We start from the raw sequence: 20,171 nt of genomic DNA, 5'->3' as shown, positions 1-20,171 counted from the left end.
CTTTGGCATTGCCTTTCTTTGGGATTGGAATGAAAACTGACATTTTCAAGTCCTACGGCCACTGTGGAGCTTTCCAAATTTGCTGGCATACTGAGTATAGAACTTTCACAGTATCATCTTTTAGGATTTGAAATAGCTCAACTGGAATTCCATCACCTCCATTAGCTGTGTTCATAGTGATGCTTCCTAAGGCCCACTTGACTTTGCATTCTAGGATGTCTGGCTCTAGGTGAGTGATCACACCATTGTGATTATCTGGATCATGAAGATCTTTTCTGTATAGTTCTTCTGTGTATTCTTGCCACCTCTTCTTAATATCTTCTGCTTCTGTTAGGTCCATACCATTTCTGTCCTTTATTGAGCCCATCTTTGCAAGAAATGTTCCCTTGGTATCTCTAATTTTCTTGAAGAGATCTCTAGTCTTTCCTATTCCATTGTTTTCCACTATTTCTTTGCATTGATCACTGAGGAAGGCTTTCTTATCTCTCCTTGTTATTCTTTGGAACTCTGCATTCAGATGGGCATATCTTTCCTTTTCTGCTTTGCCTTTTGCTTCTTTTCTTTTCTCGGCTATTTGTAAGGCCTCCTCAGACAACCATTTTGCCGGTTTGCATTTTTTTTTCTTGGGGATGGTCTTGATCACTGCCTCCTATACAATGTCACGGATCTCTGTCCATAGTTCTTCAGGCACTCTGTCTATCAGATTGAATCCTTTGCATCTATTTGTCACTTCCATTGTATTGTCCTAAGGGATTTCTGAAAGAGATGGGAATACCAGACCACCTGACCTGCCTCTTGAGAAAACTATATGCAGGTCAGGAAGCAACAGTTAGAACTGGACATGGAACAACAGATTGGTTCCAAATAGGAAAAGGAGTACATCAAGGCTGTATATTGTCACCCTACTTGTTTAATTTATATGCAGAGTACATCATGAGAAATGCTGGGCTGGAAGAAGCACAAGCTGGAATCAAGATTTCCAGGAGAAATATGAATAACCTCAGATATGCAGATGACGCCACCGTTATGGCAGAAAGTGAAGAGGAACTAAAAAGCCTCTTGATGAAAGTGAAAGAGGAGAGTGAAATGTTGGCTTAAAGTTCAACATTCAGAAAACGAAGATAATGGCATCTGGTCCCATCACTTCATGGGAAATAGATGGGGAAACAGTGGAAACAGTGTCAGACTTTATTTTTCTGGGCTTGAAAATCACTGCAGATGGTGACTGCAGCCATGAAATTAAAAGACGCTTACTCCTTGGAAGGAAAGTTATGACCAACCTAGACAGCATATTGAAAAGCAGAGACATTACTTTGCCAACAAAGGTCCATCTAGTCAAGGTTATGGTTTTTCCAGTAGTCATGTATGGATGTGAGAGTTGGACTGTGAAGAAAGCTGACCGGCGAAGAATTGATGCTTTTGAACTGTGGTTTTGGAGAAGTCTGTTGAGCGTCCCTTGGACTGCAAGGAGATCCAACCAGTCTATTCTAAAGGTGATCAGTCCTCTGTGTTCATTGGAAGGACTGATGCTGAGGCTGAAACTCCAATACTTTGGCCACCTGATGTGGAAAACTAACTCATTTGAAAAGACCCTGATGCTGGGAAAGATGAAGGGCAGGAAGAGAAGGGGACAACAGAGGATGGGAAGGCTGGATGGCATCACCGACTCGATGGACATGAGTTTGAGTAAACTCTGGGAGTTGGTGATGGACAGGGAGGCCTGGTGTGCTGCAATTCATGGGGTCGCAGAGTCAGACATGACTGAACAACTAAACTGAACTGAACTGATACCTGAATGGTCTAGTGGTTTTCTGAATTTGGCAATAAGGAATTCATGATCTGAGCCATAGTCTGTTCCCAGTCTTGTTTCTGCTGACTGTATAGAGCTTCTCCTTCTTTGGCTGCAAATAAATAATCTATCTGATTTCGATATTGACCATCTGGTGATATCCATGTGCAGAGTCTTCTCTTGTGTTGTTGGAAGAGGGTGTTTGCTTTGACCAGCACATTCTCTTGGCCAAACTCTGTTAGCCTTTGCCATGCTTCACTCTGTACTCCAAGGTCAAATTTGCCCATTATTCCAGGTATTTCTTGACTTCCTCCTTTTGCATTCCAGTCCCCTATAATGAAAAGGACATCTTTTTTGGGTGTTAGTACTAGAAGGTCTTGTAGGTCTTCATAGAACCATTCAACTTTAGCTTCTTCAGCACTACTGGTCGGGGCACAGACTTGGATTACTGTCATATTGAATGGTTTGCCTTGGAAACGAACAGAGATCGTTCTGTCGTTTTTGAGATTGCATCCAAGTACTGCATTTCAGACTCTTTTGTTGACCATGATGGCTACTCCATTTCTTCTAAGGGATTCCCACCCACAGTAGTAGATAATATGGTCATCTGAGTTAAATTAACCCATTCCAGTCCATTTTAGTTCGCTGATTCCTAGAATGTCGACATTCACTCCTGCCATCTCCTGTTTGACCACTTCCAATTTGTCTTGTTTCATTGACCTAACATTCCAGGTTACTATGTAATATTGCTCTTTATAGCATTGGACTTTACTTCCATCACCAGTCACATCCACAACTGGGTGTTGTTTTTGCTTTGACTCCATTTCTTCATTCTTTCTGTAATCATTTCACCACTGATCTCCAGTAGCATATTGGGCACCTTCCGACCCGGGGAGTTCATCTTTCAGTGTCCTATCTTTTTGCCTTTTCATACTGTTCATACTGTTCATGGGCTTCTCAAGGAAAGAATAAAAGAATAAAGCCTAGAGATAAATCCACGCATCTATGGACACCTTATCTTTGACAAAGGAGGCAAGAATATATAATGGAGAAAAGACAATCTCTTTAACAAGTGGTGCTGGGAAAACTGGTCACCCACTTGTAAAAGAATGAAACTAGAACACTTTCTAATACCATACACAAAAATAAACTCAAAGTGGATTAAAGATCTAAACGTAAGACCAGAAACTATAAAACTCCTAGAGGAGAACATAGGCAAAACACTCTCTGACATAAATCACAGCAGGATCCTCTAGACCCACCTCCCAGAATATTAGAAATAAAAGCAAAAATAGACAAATAGGACCTAATTAAACTTAAAAGCTTCTGCACAACAAATGAAACTATAAGCAAGGTGAAAAGACAGCCTTCAGAATGGGAGAAAATAATAGCAAACGAAGCAACTGACAAAGAATTAATCTCAAAAATATACAAGCAACGCCTGCAGCTCAATTCCAGAAAAATAATGACCCAATCAAAAAATGGGCCAAAGAACTAAACAGACATTTCTCCAAAGAAGACATACAGATGGCTAACAAACACATGAAAAGATGCTCAACATCACTCATTATCAGAGAAATGCAAATCAAAACCACAATGAGGTGCCATCTCACACTGGTCAGAATGGCTGCTATCCTAAAATCTACAAACAGTAAATGCTGGAGAGGGTGTGGAGAAAAGGGAACCCTCTTAGACTGTTGGTAGGAATGCAAACTTGTACAGCCACTATGGAGAACATTGTAGAGATTCCTTAAAAAACTGTAAATAGAACTGCCATATGACCCAGCAATCCCACTGCTGGGTAGGCATACACACTGAGTAAACCAGAATTGAAAGAGACGCGTGTACCCCAATGTTCATTGCAGCACTGTTTATAATAGCCAGGACACGGAAGCAACCTAGATGTCCATCAGCAGACGAATGGATAAGAAAGCTGCAGTACATATACACAATGGAATATTACTCAGCTGTTAAAAGGAATACATCTGAATTGGTTCTAATGAGGTGGATGAAACTGGAGCCTATTATACAGAGTGAAGTAAGTCAGAAAGAAAAACACCAATACAGTATATTAATGCATATATATAGAATTTAGAAAGATGGCAATGACGACCCTATATGCGAGACAGCAAAAGAGACACAGATGTATAGAACAATCTTTTGGACACTGTGGGAGAAGGTGAAGGTGGGATGATTTGAGAGAATAGCATTGAAATATGTATATTATCATATGTGAAACAGATCACCAGTCCAGGTTTGATGCATGAGATAGGGTGCTCAGGGCTGGTGTACTGGGATGACTCAGCACCTAGAGAAATGGGATTGGGAGGGAGGTGGGAGGGGTGTTCAGGATGGGGAACAGATGTACACCGATGGCTGATTCATGTCAATGTATAGCAAAAACCACTACAATACTGTTAAGTAATCAGTCTCCAATTAAAATAAATTTTAAAAAAAGAAAAAAATAAAGTTTAAGTAAAACATACTCTTACCATATGACCCAGAATTTCCATTGCTAGGTATTACAGTAGGGAAATGAAAACGTATTCATACAAAAACCTGTACAGAAATGTTTATAGAAGCTGTATTTGAACCATCAAAAATTGGAAACAACTGAAATATTCTCTAGGGGTGAAAGCATAAAGAAAATGACATAGAGTGACACAATATATACTATGGCAATAAAAAGGAACGAATTGTCCATAGATGCAACATTCAACAACTTAAAACAATCTCAAAGGCATTATTTTGAATGAAAAATGCCATTCTTAAAAGATTACATACTCTATGATTCCATTCACATACTATTCTCTAAAAGATATAGGTATGACAGAGAATAGACTGGTAGTTTCCAGGGATTAGGGATGAGTTTGGGTGTAATTATGAAGGGACAGCATGAGAAATTTCAGGGAAGGTTCAACTGTTCTGATCCTGATTGTGATATTGGCTACACAAATCTATACATGTTTTAAAAATCCATATAACCATACAAGTCAGTTTTATTGACTTTTAAATTTAAAATAGAACTGAAAAACCCAGAGGATAAGTATAAATGAAATTGTCAAAAATAAAACTAACTTATTTTCCTAACTTTTAGTTTCATTTCACAAGATAAAATCCCAGGTGAGCCCTTTTTTTCACTATTAATAATGAAACACTGTTGTTTCATATGGACGTACTTAAGTAGCCTTTTTCAGCACTCTTTTTCCTCCAATAAGCAAGACCTCCTTTATATTAAAATATACACTGAAAAAAAAGAGAGGGATATATGCCAGAGTGATAACTATGGCATGCTGTTTCTGGGTAATGAGAGTGTAAGTGACATTTTCTAAATTCTGTAGAATGAGTTCATATAACTTTAATAATCAGTAGAAAAAAGGTAAAAAAAAAATCCTTTAAATCCAGGCCTAGTGATGTTTTCTAAAAGAAACTTTGGGGCTCTAGTCTGTAAGATGGGAGAAGATAAGCACCTAGGAGGAGAGAAGGCAGGCAGCACAAAAATGATCAAATCTGCTGGTGCTACTTGTGAAGTAAGAAAACTGGCCATTCTTAGGAAGGTGAAGGCTAGCTTACCTGAGACTGTTTGAAAACATCCTTCCCAACCACATCCAGGTTTGAGGGGTCTTTGATGGAACTAACATACTCAGAAACAGCTTTGATTACCACATCACAGGGAGGAAGAACCAGCTGATGAGCTCTGACCTAGAAGGAGATAAGCAAAGCACATTGATGTCTAAGATGGATCATTAAGAAAAAGGGTGAGATGGGGTGAGATACAGAATTCAAATTCAGTAAATCCACTGAGAGATAGTTATCATCTTTTCTTTAAATTAATTTCCCCCCAATTTTTAGTACAGAACACTTGGAATCAAGATTAAAAAGGATAAAGAAAGAAAAAAAAAACCATATCAGCATAATCCCACACCAAAGATTACTGTTTACGGCACTACCATAATTAATCATGATAAATTGTCATGATACATTTTAGCTGTTTCCAAATTTCTGCTATTAAAGGTAATGTATGAATCATGTTTAGATCCTGATTTGAAGTAACCACAAAAAAGCTTTTGTAAGACAAGCAGGAAAATCTAAAAATGGATTAGATATTAAGATGATATCAAGAAATTATCATTAATTTTCTTAGGAGTAATAATGGCATTGTGCCTGCGTAAGAAAATGCTCATATGTTTTACAGATGCATATCAAAGAACGTGAGAGTGAAATAACTTGAGGACTGGCATCTGTTTTAAAATATATGAGTAAGAGCAACGACAACAACAAAAACTCAAGCAACTATGGCCACATGTTAACAACTACTGGCTATGGAAGATGTTACAGTGACAGCTAACTATATATTACTTTTTCTATTTTTGTGATGCTTGAAAATTTAAAATGTTATGGTGAAATGTAGGTATGACTTGTTGTCCACCTTCTAATTATCTAATTACATGTTTTCTAGAATGATAATTGTTACGTAAAAGGCTATCAACTTCTTAAAAGCTTTTCAGTTCAGTTTACTTCAGTAGCTCAGTCATGTCCTTGCATACACATGTCGTGTTTTTGTGACCCCATGGACTGCAGCATGCCAGGCTTTCCTATCCATCACCAACTCCTGGAGCTTACTCAAACTCATGTCCATCAAGTCAGTGATGCCATCCAACCATTTCATCTTCTGTCATCCCCTTCTCCTCCCGCCTTCAATCTTTTCCAGCATCAGTGTCTTCAAATGAGTCAGCTCTTCGCATCAGGTGGCCAAAGTATTGGAGCTTCAGGTTCACCATCAGTCCTTCCAATGAATATTCAGGACTTATTTCCTTTAGTTTGATCTCCTTGCTGTCCAAGGGACTCTCAAGAGTCTTCTCCAACACCACAGTTCAAAAGCATCAATTCTTTGGCACTCAGCTTTCTTTATGGTCCAACTCTTACATCCATACATGACTACTGGAAAAACCATAGCTTTGACTAGATGGACCTTTGTCAGCAAAGTAATGCCTCTGCTTTCTAATATGCTGTCTAGGTTTGTCATAACTTTTCTTTCAAGGAGCAAGCATCTTTTCATTTCATTGCTGCAGTCACCGTCTGCAGTGATTTTGGAGCCCAAGAAAATAGTCTGTCATGTTTCCATTGTTTCCCCATCTATTAGCCATGAAGTAATGGGACCGGATGCCATGATCTTAGTTTTTTGAATGTTGAGTTTTAAGCCAGCTTTTTCACTCTTGTCGTTCACTTCCATCAAGAGGCTCTTTAGTGCCTCTTTGCTTTCTGCCATGCAGGTGATGTCATCTGCATATCTGAGGTTATTGATATTTCTCCCAGCAATCTTGATTCCAGCTTGTGCTTCTTCCAGCCCAGCGTTTCTCATGATGTACTCTGCATTTAAGTTAAATAAGCAGGGTGACAATATACAGCCTTGATGTACTCCTTTTCCTATTTGGAACCAGTCTGTTGTTCCATGTCCAGTTCTAACTGTTGCTTCCTGACCTGCATACAGATTTCTCAAGAGGCAGATCAGGTGGTCTGGTATTCCCATCTCTTTTAGAATTTTCCACAGTTTATTGTGATCCACACAGTCAAAGGCTTTGGCATAGTCAATAAAGCAGAACTAGTTGTTTTTCTGGAACTCTCTTGCTTTTTTGATGACCCAGTGGATGTTGGCAATTTGATCAGAGCTGTACAAGAGGGCCAGACAGCATAGGGCTTTGTAGGCCATGGTAAAGATTAGGTGAGTGATATGAAGAGCCATTAGAGAATTTTAAAAAGAGAAGTGACATGATTTTAGTCAGTTTTTAAAATGACTCTGGCTGTTGTACTGGGAATAGATTTGGGGCTGGGGGTGAGAGGTATTGGGACATGAAATAGTGAAAGCAGAAGACCAATAGTTAGTAAAGTGGTATAATAATCCAGGCAAGAATGATGGCTTGCCCAAGGTAGTAGCTATGAAAATGGTGAGAAGTGGATATATTTTGAAGGAAGAACTGATGGTATTTCCTGACCAGAGGAGAGGTGGAGCATGAGTAAGAGAGACGTCAAGGATGACGCCAAGCCTTTCAGACTGAGCAACTAGGAGGATGAAGTTGCTGTTAATGAAAATTAGGGAAGGCTGTGGAAAGGAACAGGTTTAGGGGAAAGATCAGAGGTTTCCATTTGGATGTGTTTCTTTGACATGTTTAGTAGGCTATTAGATATTGGGAGCTAGAGTTCAAATGCGAGATCAAAGCTGGAGACGTATATTTAGGAGTCATTAATGGACATATAGTATTTAAAGTCATGACCCCAGATGAGATCAATCACCAAGGCAGTGTGTGTGGATAGAAGAGAGAAAGGACTGAAGATAGAACTCTGGGACACTCCAAAGTTAAGTACATAAGACAAGAAAACAGCAAAGGAGACAGAAGCAGCAGCCAGTGAAGTAGGTAGGATTACAAGAGAATAGGGTCCTTAAAGCCAAGTGAATAACATGTTCTCAGAGAGTGAGCAAGTGGGTCATATACTGCTGATTAGTCAAGCAAGATGAAAACAGAGCTAGCCATTAGATTTATTAACATCACAGTCACTGGTTACTGTTCAAAGCAATTTCAGCACAGCAAAGTGAAGAGAGAAGAGGGAAAGGGGATAGTAAACAGCTCAAACATAGGCAACTCTCTAGAAGAGTTTGCTAAAAGGGAAGAAGAAATATGGAGCAGTAGCTTGGGTGGAGGGAGTAAAATCAAGAGCAGGTTTTATTTTTTCTGATGGATGCATGCTTATGCATCTGATGGGAAAGAGCCAATGAGAGAGGGAAAATGATGTGGGAGAAAGAGGGGAGAACTTCTGAAGTGATGTCCTTAAGTTAGCAAGGAGGCATGGATTTAGCATAAAAGCAGAAGGGTTGGCCTAAGACAGGAACAATGATAAGTCATCCAAGGCAGGCAGAGCATGCAGGTGAGAAGTTGAAAGGGTGGGACCTGGTGGAAGTTTTGCTCCCATTGCTTCAATTTTCTGAGTGAAATAGGAAGCCAGGTCATGAGCTGAGAATGAGCAAGGAAGGAGAATTAGAGGCTTGAGGAGAGAAGGAAAGATGTGAAACAGACATCTAGGAGAGTGAAAGGATTAGGGAAGTGTAATACCACCACCAACTTATACTACCACAAGAAGTATATGACAGCACCAGTCTCAATACAGCCTTGACAGGAGTGGGTAGACTAATCTTTCAATATTTTCTAAACTGTTAGGTTAAAAAAAAATCACACTACTCATTTAATTTGCATGTCTGATCACTAGTGAGGTTTAACACCTAGTCATATTATTGGCCACTCTAGTTCCTCTTTTGTGAATTGTCTGCTTCTTTCCTTTGCTCATTTTTTTATTTACTAGCGTATTAGTATTAATATTTTTCTTCATAGGTTTGTATGAATACTTAAGATAATAAGGGTGTGAGATAGTAGAAAACATATATTGTTCTCTGACTGCAGTTCCTGGCATGCTGCTGCTGCTGCCAAGTTGCTTCAGTCATGTCCGACTCTGTGCGACCCCACAGACAGCAGCCCACCAGGCTCCCCCATCCCTGGGATTCTCCAGGCAAGAACACTGGAGTGGGTTGCCATTTCCTTCTCCAATGCATGAAAGTGAAAAGTGAAAGTGAAGTCGCTCAGTCGTGTCCAACTCTTCGCAACCCCATGGACTGCAGCCTACCAGGCTCCTCCGTCCATGGGATTTTCCAGGCAAGAGTACTGGAGTGGGTTGCCATTGCCTTCTCCAGTTCCTGGCATAGAGCACCTAAAATCTTTGTAATTTCCTAGGTGGTAAGAGCACTCCTGTGCTCAGGATCCTCCCAGACCTCATCCTATGTATCTCTTCATCTGGCTGTTCATCTGCATCCTTTATCATACCCTTTAATAAACTGATACATGTAAGTATGTATTTCCCTGAGTTCTATGAGGTGCTTTAACAAATTTATTGAACCCGAGAAGGGAGTTGTTGAAACCTCAAAACTATAGCTAGTTGGTTAGTAAGAAGCACACGTGACAACCTGGGCTTGCACCTGCTATCTGAAAGTGTGTGGGGGGTGGGGTGGTCCTTGGAATTGAGTCCTGAACCTGTGCAATCTGACACTATCTCCAGGTAGTAGTGTTAGAATTGAGTTAAATTGTAGGATACCCAGCTAGTATCACAGAAGATTGTTTGGTGCGAGGAAAACTCACATGTTTAGTGACTAGAAGTGTCAAAAATGAAGTACTCTATGTGACAGTGGTAGTAGTGTGAGAGAGAGGAACACACAGGGAAAAACGACACAGGGGGGGATAACTAGATTTTTCCCTATACATTAGGTAGAAAACTGAGTTTCTCCTTTTCAACCATAATTATAATTTCAACTATAATTATAATTTTTTTCTAAGTATCTGAAATAATTTAAGCCTAATGAAAGATTTACTCTATCAAAATTCCAATCAAAACGTGATGTCCTCTAGGCATGGATGCACAGGCAGGAAATGGGGCACATTACCTTAAGTGATGCAAGGGGATGTTCTGGTCCCAAGAGGCTCCAGTGAAAAGCAGCCAGGTCCTCATCTGGGAGAATGTGATTACCTATAAAGTATATCTGTCATTTATTGACTGTACAAATGTTTTCTTAGAATCTCCAGGCCATGAAGGGACTTTGGGGAAAAAAGACAATCAAATAATTCATACATATCTATGTTCTTAATTTAACAACTACAGTAACTATGTTTGATTATCTACTATGAATCACATACATTATATATATCATCTTTATAATAACTGTGTATGGTAATATTATCTCCATTTTTATAGATAGGAAAACAGGTTTGAGCAAGTCTCTTGACTTTACCCAAGGTGTCACATCTAATAAGTGCCCACACCAGGCTAAGAATCTAGGACTGTCTGGCTCCAAAGTACATACTATTTTCTGTCACCTGGTTATGCTGCCTTTTATAATAATAGCCACCAACTGCTGACTGCCTACTAAGTGCTGGGCATTTTATATATCTTATTTCACTTAATCTTATCAATAACACTGTGAGGTATTATTATTCCATTTCACAGATGAGGAAACTGAAACCAGGAGGTGTAACTTCAGTGATTTGTCCAAGGCCTAATTCCAAAACTTGTGCTGACTCCACTAGATTGCTGCTGCTGCTGCTGCTGCTAAGTCGCTTCAGTCGTGTCCGACTCTGTGCGACCCCATAGATGGCGGCCCACCAGACTCCCCCGTCCCTGGGATTCTCTAGGCAAGAACACTGGAGTGGGTTGCCATTTCCTTCTCCAATGCATGAAAGTGAAAAGTGAAAGTAAAGTCGCTCAGTCGCGTCCGACTCTTAGCGACCCCATGGACTGCAGCCTACCAGGCTCCTCTGTCCATGGGATTTTCCAGGCAAGAGTACTGGAGTGGGGTGCCATTGCCTTCTCCAGACTCCACTAGATTATCCAAGCTCAAATCCTTTGGGATTATAAACAGAGGTCACACCTGAGACAAGATATTAACTTTCATGCTGTCAGTACTTGGAAAACTAAATCAAACATAATCAACAGTCTGCAGTAACTTTGAAATACATTTTTTAAAGAAAAACTGATAGATGGATATAAAGACAGATATACTATAAAGCAAGTTTAGCAAAATGTTATTGGCAGAATACAGGTGGTAGAAACAGGATTTTCAGAGCAAATTCTTGCAGTTTTGCTGTACTTTTGGGAATTTTCATAATAAAATGTTAGCACAAGAGAAACAAAAAGAAAAATATGCAGAATGATTTGTGTTCTTGATCTAAAGTTAAACAGTGGGGAAGAGATGCTAATGCTCTGAGTGGGAAACCAAAGTTGCCTAGGGCTAGTAAGATATTTGGCCTAAGACAGTACTCTGCATAAAATACTTACAGAATGTAATGAAAGAAAAAGTTTTATAAGAATCAAAATAATATTCTGGAATATCCTGTATTAATTAATAATAAAACATGCTGAGTTTCTAGTAAGAAGCCCCAAAGCACAGTGTTTGGCGTGCAAAGTTTCAGAAGATAAATCCAACAGTGATAACCATTGCTCTGGTTTTCATCTCTTAACACTGAAAGAGGGAACTTACATGATCATTAGAGTCTGTTCTTTGGACCACCTACCTAGCAGTGCAGCAAATATGGGAAAATTCATCCGCTTCAGGCCTAGCTGCTTGGCCACCTCCTGCATCAGAAACTGGTTGGTGGTGAGGTTCTTTCCATTCCAGCTCAGCTTCAGAGCATGGGAACTATAGTAAGATGGAATATTGTAGAGTGCATACTCGGAGTCATGGGCAAGAAGACCATGGAAGCCATTTTCCCTGAAGAAAGCCACCACTTCCAAATGGTGGTCTTCAAGGCTCTGAAAGACCTAGGAGGGAAAAAGAGAACACGTCATGCAACAAAAGCTGACCTATATTTGTTTAAAAGTCAGAAAGGCTAGAAACTGAATTTTATAGTTTGTTGAAATTTAAGACTATATAAAACTAAAAAGGGCTTCCCTGGTAACTCAGCTGGTAAAGAATCTGCCTGCAATGCAGGAGACACCAGTTTGATTACTGGGTTGGAAGTTCCCCTGGAGAAGGGGTAGGCTACCCACTTCTGTATTTTTGGGCTTCCCCAGTGGCTCAGCTGGTAAAGAATCTACCTGCAATGCAGGAGATCTGGGTTGGATCCCTGGGTTGGGGAGATCCCCTGCAGTAGGGCATGGCAACCCACTCCAGTACTCTTGCCTGGAGAATCCCCATGGACAGAGGAGCCTGGCGGGCTACAGTCCATGGTGTCACAAAGAGTCAGACACTACTAAGCACAGCACAACACAAGGCTGAACAAAATACTCTTAAAATAAAGAAAGCCTCTCCTAGCCTAAACTGGATTATTCCTGTAAACACAGGCAGCATTATCCATTTGTTCATTCAAATGACCAGTTTTTTGACTCCCCTGCATGGAACTATGGCCTGAAGCTCTTTAAAAGAATATTGAAATTAACATGGTTTATAATATTTAAGTTTTTACTTTAATAATAGATGAGAACTTTGTTAGAAAGATAATAAAGCTATTATATACTGCTTAGTACCTTCTATATACTGTGTGTGCTTTACATATATTATCTCATCAACAGAACAATCAAGGACAAGGCAGATATAAATGAAAAAACATACAAGTGGAAACAGACATAGAAAGGTTAAATAACATATAACTAGAGCCTGAATCTAAGTTCATCTAACTCTTTTTATAAAATCCCTGCTCTTTTTCTTAGGAGCACCTTGGCCCACAGGGCACCTAAATGGGGTACTTCCAACAGTTAGAAGTCAGAAACTTCACTCTATTTTAGAAATGGAAAAACTAAGGGTGTGAGAGGTTGGCTGCCCCCAAAGTTGCATAATGAGGGTGTATACACAGGTATACAAACCCAAGCTGATCTGACTCTAGAATGCACACTTCCCATTCTACCAGGCTTCTTCCTGGAGAGCACTATTTTTAATGTAATAGAGGCAGACTGTTAAGTGCCCTTCTTGTGCACACATCTATTGCTCTACATAAAGGATACTAAAGTGATTTGCATACTGGTTCTGCCATACTAAGTTCCTTGACTGCAGAAACTTTATAATCTCTGTATTCCTGGCTCCCACATAAGATCTTATGCACTGCAGTATGAATAATAGTTACTAACAGATACTGAACGTATACTATGTGCTAAGTAATGTTCCAATTACTTTACATGTATTAATTCATTTCATACTCAAAACAATCCAATGAGGCCATAACTATTATTATTATCTCCATTTTACATCTCTAAGGTCACACAGCTGGAAGGAATAAAGCCTGGAGTTTGTCTCCAGAGCCTACAGACCTCAATAATTTTGTTGAACTCAATTGACTTAATTTTTAATTTAAGTTTTAGAGGAATGTTAGTTCTGGCGGAGAAGGCAATGGCAACCCACTCCAGTGTTCTTGCCTGGAGAATCCCAGGGACGGGGGAGCCGGTTGGGCTGCCGTCTATGGGGTTGCACAGAGTCGGACGCGATTGAAGCGACTTAGCAGCAGCAGCAGCAGTTCTTCTGGAGTCTGACAGGAGTTTCAATGCATTAAGCTTTCTCTAAGCTATGGAAAGAGGCTCTAGTTGCAGTACAGAGCCATGTCACATATTAAGTCACAGCAGAGGGAGGGACACTGGTAAGCAAATAACAAAGCAAGGTCTGTATTTATTTGATATCCAGGCAAAGGAAGCAAAAAACCTTACTTTGCGCCACAACATATTTACAATTAACTCCAGATGGGTCTGGGTAGGAGTACAGTTTTGGGCTGTCCCCTGGTGACAGTTTCTTCCAGCATATACCTCTCATACCAGTCACTGACTGAGCATCTATCTACATTGTATCAGGCATAGTGCTGACTGTGATATGTTCTTTCTCATCATAAAAACCTGACTATGTTGGCATTATAAGTCCTGTGGTTCTGGTAAGGAAACTGAGGCTCAGAGAAGTGATGTGGCATGTTCAGGGCTACAGAGCTGGGAAACAGGAACACAGATAAGACTGACACCAAAGCCCATGGTCTTTCTACAACAACACATTACCTTTAACTGGTGTGCAGTTGATTATGCCACCATCCAAGTGATTTCAGCCCTAGAAAGTCAAAGACTAGTGATCTTTAACAAATCTGATGGCTCTCATAAGGAATATAAATCACAATCACCTGGAAAGCATTTTCAAAATCTACAAACCTGTGCCTCACCTCAGATCTGCTGAAACAATCTCCTGAATGTGACTGGAATGCCTATATTCCAAAACTAGCTTCCAGTAGGTTCTGATGCACACTCCTAATTAAGAACCATTGAGCTAATCTAATTACTCATTAAAAAAAAGTTGTATTGAGGTATAACTGACATACAGAATTATTACACATTTAAAGTGAAAGCGAAAGTCACTCAGTCATATCCGACTCTTTGTGACCCCATGGACTAACAGTCCATGGAATTCTCTAGGCCAGAATACTGGAGTGGGTAGCCTTTCCCTTCTCCAGGGGATCTTCCTAACCCAGGGATTGAACCCAGGTCTCCCAAATGAGAGAGTCACTTCCTAGGCAGGTTGATAAGAAGTCTAGGGGTCCCCAAGGAGGGACGGGTCTGGAATTCTCAAGGAGGAAGAAAGGACAAACTTTTTTTCCTCTACATTCCTTAGGATTATATAACAATAATGTATCCTGCCTGAGAACAGTCTCTGGATTAAACCTTCCGGCTAATCCTGTTATCTTAAAATGTAAATTATGGGAGTAGGTCTGGTCTTTACAAGGATTATATAACAATAATGTATCGTGCCTGAGGACAGTCTCTGGATTAAACCTTCTGGCTAATCCTGTTGTCTTAAAATGTAAATTATAGGAGTAGGTCTGGTCTTTACAAGGACTATATAACAATAATGTATCCTGCATGAGGACAGTCTCTGAATTAAACCCTCTGGCTAATCCTGTTATCTTAAAATGTAAATTATGGGAGTAGGTCTGGTGAGGTCTTTACAGTTCAGTTCAGTTGCTCAGTCCTGTCCCACTCTTTGCAACCCCATGAATCCCAGCACAGGACAGCCAGGCCTCCCAGTCCATCACCAACTCCCGGAGTTCACTCAAACTCATGTCCATCGAGTCGGTGATGCCATCCAGCCATCTCATCCTCTGTCGTCCCCTTCTCCTCCTGCCCCCAATCCCTCATAGCATCAGAGTCTTTTCCAATGAGTCAACTCTTCACATGAGGTGGCCAAAGTATTGGAGTTTCAGCTTTAGCATCAGTCCTTCCAATGAACACCCAGGACTGATCTCCTTTAGGATGGACTGGTTGGATCTCCTTACAGTCCAAGGGACTCTCAAGAGTCTTCTCTAACACCACAGTTCAAAAGCATCAATTCTTCAGCGCTCAGCTTTCTTCACAGTCCAACTCTCACATCCATACATGACTACTGGGAAAACCATAGCCTTGACTAGATGGACCTTGTTGGCAAAGTAATGTCTCTGCTTTTGAATATGCTATCTAGGTTGGTCATAGCTTTTCTTCCAAGGAGTAAGCGTCTTTTAATTTCATGGCTGCAGTCACCATCTGCAGTGATTTTGGAGCCCCAAAAAATAAAGTCTGCCACTGCTTCCACTGTTTCTCCATCTATTTCCATTGAAGTGATGGGACCGGATGCTATGATCTTAGTTTTCTGAATGTTGAGCTTTAAGCCAACTTTTTCACTCTCCTCCTTCACCTTCATCAAGAGGCTTTTTAGTTCCTCCTCACTTTCTGCCATAAGGGTGGTGTCATCTGCATATCTGAGGTTATTGATATTTCTCCCGGCAATCTTGATTCCAGCTTGTGCTTCTTCCAGCCCAGCATTTCTCATGATGTACTCTGCTGCTGCTGCTAAGTCGCTTCAGTCGTGTCTGACTCTGTGCGACCCCATAGACGGCAGCCCAACAGGCTTCCCTGTCCCTGGGATTCTCCAAGCAAGAACACTGGAGTGGGTTGCCATTTCCTTCTCCAGTACATGAAAGTGAAAGTGAAGTTGCTCAGTCGTGTCCGACTCTAGCGACCCCATGGACTGCAGCCTACCAGGCGCCTCCGTCCATGGGATTTTCTAGGCAAAAGTACTGGAGTGGGGTGCCATTGCCTTCTCCAGATGTACTCTGCATATAAGTTAAATAAGCAGGGTGACAGTATACAGCCTTGATGTACTCCTTTTCCTATTTGGAACCAGTCTGTTGTTCCACGTCCAGTTCTAACTATTGCTTCCTGACCTGCATACACGTTTCTCAAGAGGCAGATCAGGTGGTCTGGTATTCCCATCTCTTTCAGAATTTTCCACAGTTTATTGTGATCCACACAGTCAAAGGCTTTGGAATAGTCAATAAGGCAGAAATAGATGTTTTTCTGGAACTCTCTTGCTTTTTCAATGACCCAGTGGATGTTGGCAATTTGATCTCTGATTCCTCTGCCTTTTCTAAAACCAGCTTGAACATCAGGAAGTTCACAGTTCATGTATTGCTGAAGCCTGGCTTGGAGATTTTGAGCATTACTTTATTAGCATCTGAGATGAGTGCAGTTGTGCGGTAGTTTGAACATTCTTTGGGATTGCCTTTCTTTGGGATTGGAATGAAAACTGACCTTTTCCAGTCCTGTGGCCACTGCTGAGTTTTCCAAATTTGCTGGCATATTGAGTGCAGCACTTTCACAGCATCATGTTTCAGGATTTGAAATAGCTCAACTCGAATTCCATCACCTCCACTAGCTTTATTCATAGTGATGCCTTCTAAGGCCCACTTGACTTCACATTCCAGGATGTCTGGTCTTTACAACCTCCAGACATTCTTTTGATTCACTGTAGAGTATATAACTCCACTGCTAACACTAGCAAGTGGGTACTCTTTCTGCCCCCTTCTGATGCCTATGTCAGAAGCTTTCTCTATCTCCTTTATACTTTAATAAAACTTTATTACACAAATGCTCTGAGTGATCAAGCCTCGTCTCTGGTCCCAGATTGAATTCCTCTCTTCCGGAGGCCAAGAATCCCGGCATCTTTTCATGGTTCAGCAACAACTTTTCACACATTACAGGTGGATTCTTTACCATCTGAGCCACAAAGGAAGCCCAAGAATACTGGAGTGGGTAGCCTATTCCCAGATCTTCCTGACCTGGGAATCGAACAGGGGTCTCCTACATTTCAGGCAGATTCTTTAAAAACTGAGCTATAATTAAAGTGCACATCAAAGTGATATGATATACATATGCCCAATGACTCATTTTGCTGCTTAAGCAACTAGCCCCCTAGAAAAGATAGATGACTTGACATGGTTACCTAGTTAATCTGTAGCAGAACCAAGATTAGAACAAAAGTCTCATGATGCCAGGTATAAAACTTCCTTCACTACATATTCTGGGGTAAATAATGGAAAACAAGAGAACAATAATATCATAATTCCCCAGCACCCTACTCCTACCAGGCTAGTTTCCTAGCTACCCTTCTCCAAGATTACTGTTTCCTTTTCTTTGCTCCCTTGGTTTCCCTGCCTAGAATACCACACTGCCTCTCTTTTCCAATGTTCCAAATACTTTCCATAGGCCCCCTCTTACATGATTTCTTTCCTCTTAACTCTTACAGCACTGAGACAGTTGACACCGTCAAGGAAGTAACTCAACAATATCATCACCTGCCAAGTTGTAAGACCACAGATTCCTTGTTACTCTCATGTGTATCCTTCACAGTCCTAACGAACACTTAGAAAGGACATAGAGCTGGGGTTGACAGAATAGCAAAGAAAGGCCTACACAGGTTGTAAAAAGGGAAAGCAGCCCTGGCAAATAACAGGGCACTATCATCTGAGTATTTGACTTCAACAATTGATGTACCAGTGTCACTGGGAAAAGTCTTCCTAGACCGCAGGTTATTTAGATATCAAGTAGCAAAGTAATATTAGGTATCAACTGAGTACCTACTATGTACCAGGCACTGTTCCAAGTACACCTCATGTCTATTAACCTTTCAATAACATCATGATGCATTATTATCTCCCTTTTACAGATGACAGAATAACAAGGCTCAGAGGTTGAAGAACTCGACCAAAGTCACACAGCTAAAAAATGAAGCTAGCCAATATGCACATGAAAAGATGTTCAACATCATTAGTTATTAGAGAAATGCCAATCAAAAAACCACAATGAGAAACCAATTAAGACATACTAACATGGTTATAATTTTTAAAATGTAAAATAACAACAGTGTGGAGAAACTGGAATCCTCCATACATTGTTGGTAGAAGTGTAAAATGGTGCAGTCACTTTGGAAAACAGTCTGGGAGTTCCTCAAATGGCTAATATGGGGTTATTACACGATCCAATAATTGCACTCACAGATGTATATATACAAGAGAATTAAAAACATACATTCAAACAAAAACTTGTACGTGTTTGTAGAATTATTCACAAAAGTAAAAAATGGAAACAACCCAAATGTTCATCAACTAATAAACAGATAAACAAAAGAGAGTATATTAATAAGAGGGAATGTTATTCAACCATAAAAAGGAATGAAATGCTGATTCATGCTACAACATGAATGCATCTTGAAAAAATTATAAAGTGAAAGCAGCCAAATACATATTAAAAAAAATTTTATTTGGTTGCTCCAGGTCTTAGTTAATATACTTGGAATCGTTAGTTGTGGTATACGGGATCTACTTCCCTGACTGGGTATTGAATCCTGGTCCCCTACTTTTTCAGTGTAGCATCTTAGCCACTGGACCACCAGGGAAGTCCCACAAACAGACTTTTATTTCCAATAAATTGTCCAGTATTGGAAATATACAAAGATGGAAAGATAGTGGTTGCCAGGGACTGGAGGAAGGAGAATTGGAGAATGACTGCTAGCAGATACTGGGTTTCCTTTTGGGGATGATAAAAAGACTCCTGGAATTTGATAGTGGTAATAGTTGCACAATTCTGTGAAGTAACTAAATGACACTGAATCGTATACTTTAAAATGGTGAGTTTTATGGTGTGTAAATTATATCTCAGTTTTTTAAAAGTGGAGTTAGGATTAAAATTTAGCTCTGCTCACAAATCCTAAGCTCACTAACTCACTTTAAAAGCTTTTGATTATGGAAAATTGCAAAACAGAAAGGTAAGGAGACTAGCATAATGAACCTTCATGACACCATTATCCAGTTTCATATATCAATGTTAAGTCATTCTTCTTTCATCTGCTTTCTTTTGTATGGCATTTTTTAAATATAAGTTTTTACTGTGATAAGAAAAATCACACAACATAAAATTTACCATCTTAAACCATTTTTTGAAGTGTATAATTCAGTGATAAATATACTCACCTTGAGACAGAGCTCTAGAACTTTTTCAACTTAAAAGTCTGAAACTTTATACCCATTAAACAACTCCCATTCCCCCTGCCTCAGCCCCCGGCAATCACTTTTCTACTTTCTGTTTCTATGAATTTTACTACTATTTGGGGCAGTCATACAGTATTTGTCCTTTTGTGACTGGCTTATTTCAACTTAATGCTTTCAAGGTTCATCCACGTTGTAGCATGTAGTAAGATTTTATTCCTTTTAAGGATGAACAATATTCCATTGTATGTATATACATCTTCTTTATCAATGGACATTTAGGTTGCTTCCATTTCTTGGCTATTGTGAATAGTGCTGCTATGAACATGGGTGTGCAAATATACCTTTGAGAGTCTGCTTTCAGTTCTTCTGGATAAAGACCTAGAAGTGGAATTGCTGGATCATATGGCGATTCTATTTTTAATTTTTAAAGGAAACTCTATATTGTTTTTCATAGTGGTTGCATTGTTTGAGGTGCCTGTCAACAGTGCACAAGGGTTCCAATTTCTCTACGTCACCAACACCTATTTTCC

The 20,171-nt window shown here is 40.0% G+C and overlaps 1 protein-coding gene across 7 annotated transcripts in view; it reads right to left on the bottom strand.

The window, feature by feature from the left end:
• FAM120C (family with sequence similarity 120C) overlaps positions 1–20,171 on the bottom strand; it is a 133,338-nt gene that overhangs the window by 72,052 nt on the left and 41,115 nt on the right. For 6 of the 7 annotated variants that reach the window (XM_044937229.1, XM_006068992.3, XM_025276953.2 and 3 more), the window contains exons 2-4: positions 11,896–12,142; positions 10,272–10,354; positions 5,363–5,491 (exon numbers count right to left, since the gene is read on the bottom strand). In XM_044937229.1, the coding sequence (XP_044793164.1) occupies positions 5,363–5,491; positions 10,272–10,354; positions 11,896–12,142 (459 nt within the window). Of the gene's footprint in view, positions 1–5,362; positions 5,492–10,271; positions 10,355–11,895; positions 12,143–20,171 lie in introns of those variants that run through there. The other variant, XM_025276955.2, reaches the window with a different exon arrangement.

Source organism: Bubalus bubalis, chromosome X, assembly GCF_019923935.1.
Source record: "Bubalus bubalis isolate 160015118507 breed Murrah chromosome X, NDDB_SH_1, whole genome shotgun sequence".
NCBI lineage: Eukaryota > Metazoa > Chordata > Mammalia > Artiodactyla > Bovidae > Bubalus > Bubalus bubalis.
The sequence above is the reverse complement of the archived record's forward strand: the minus strand, read 5'-3'. Positions and strand labels throughout refer to the sequence as shown.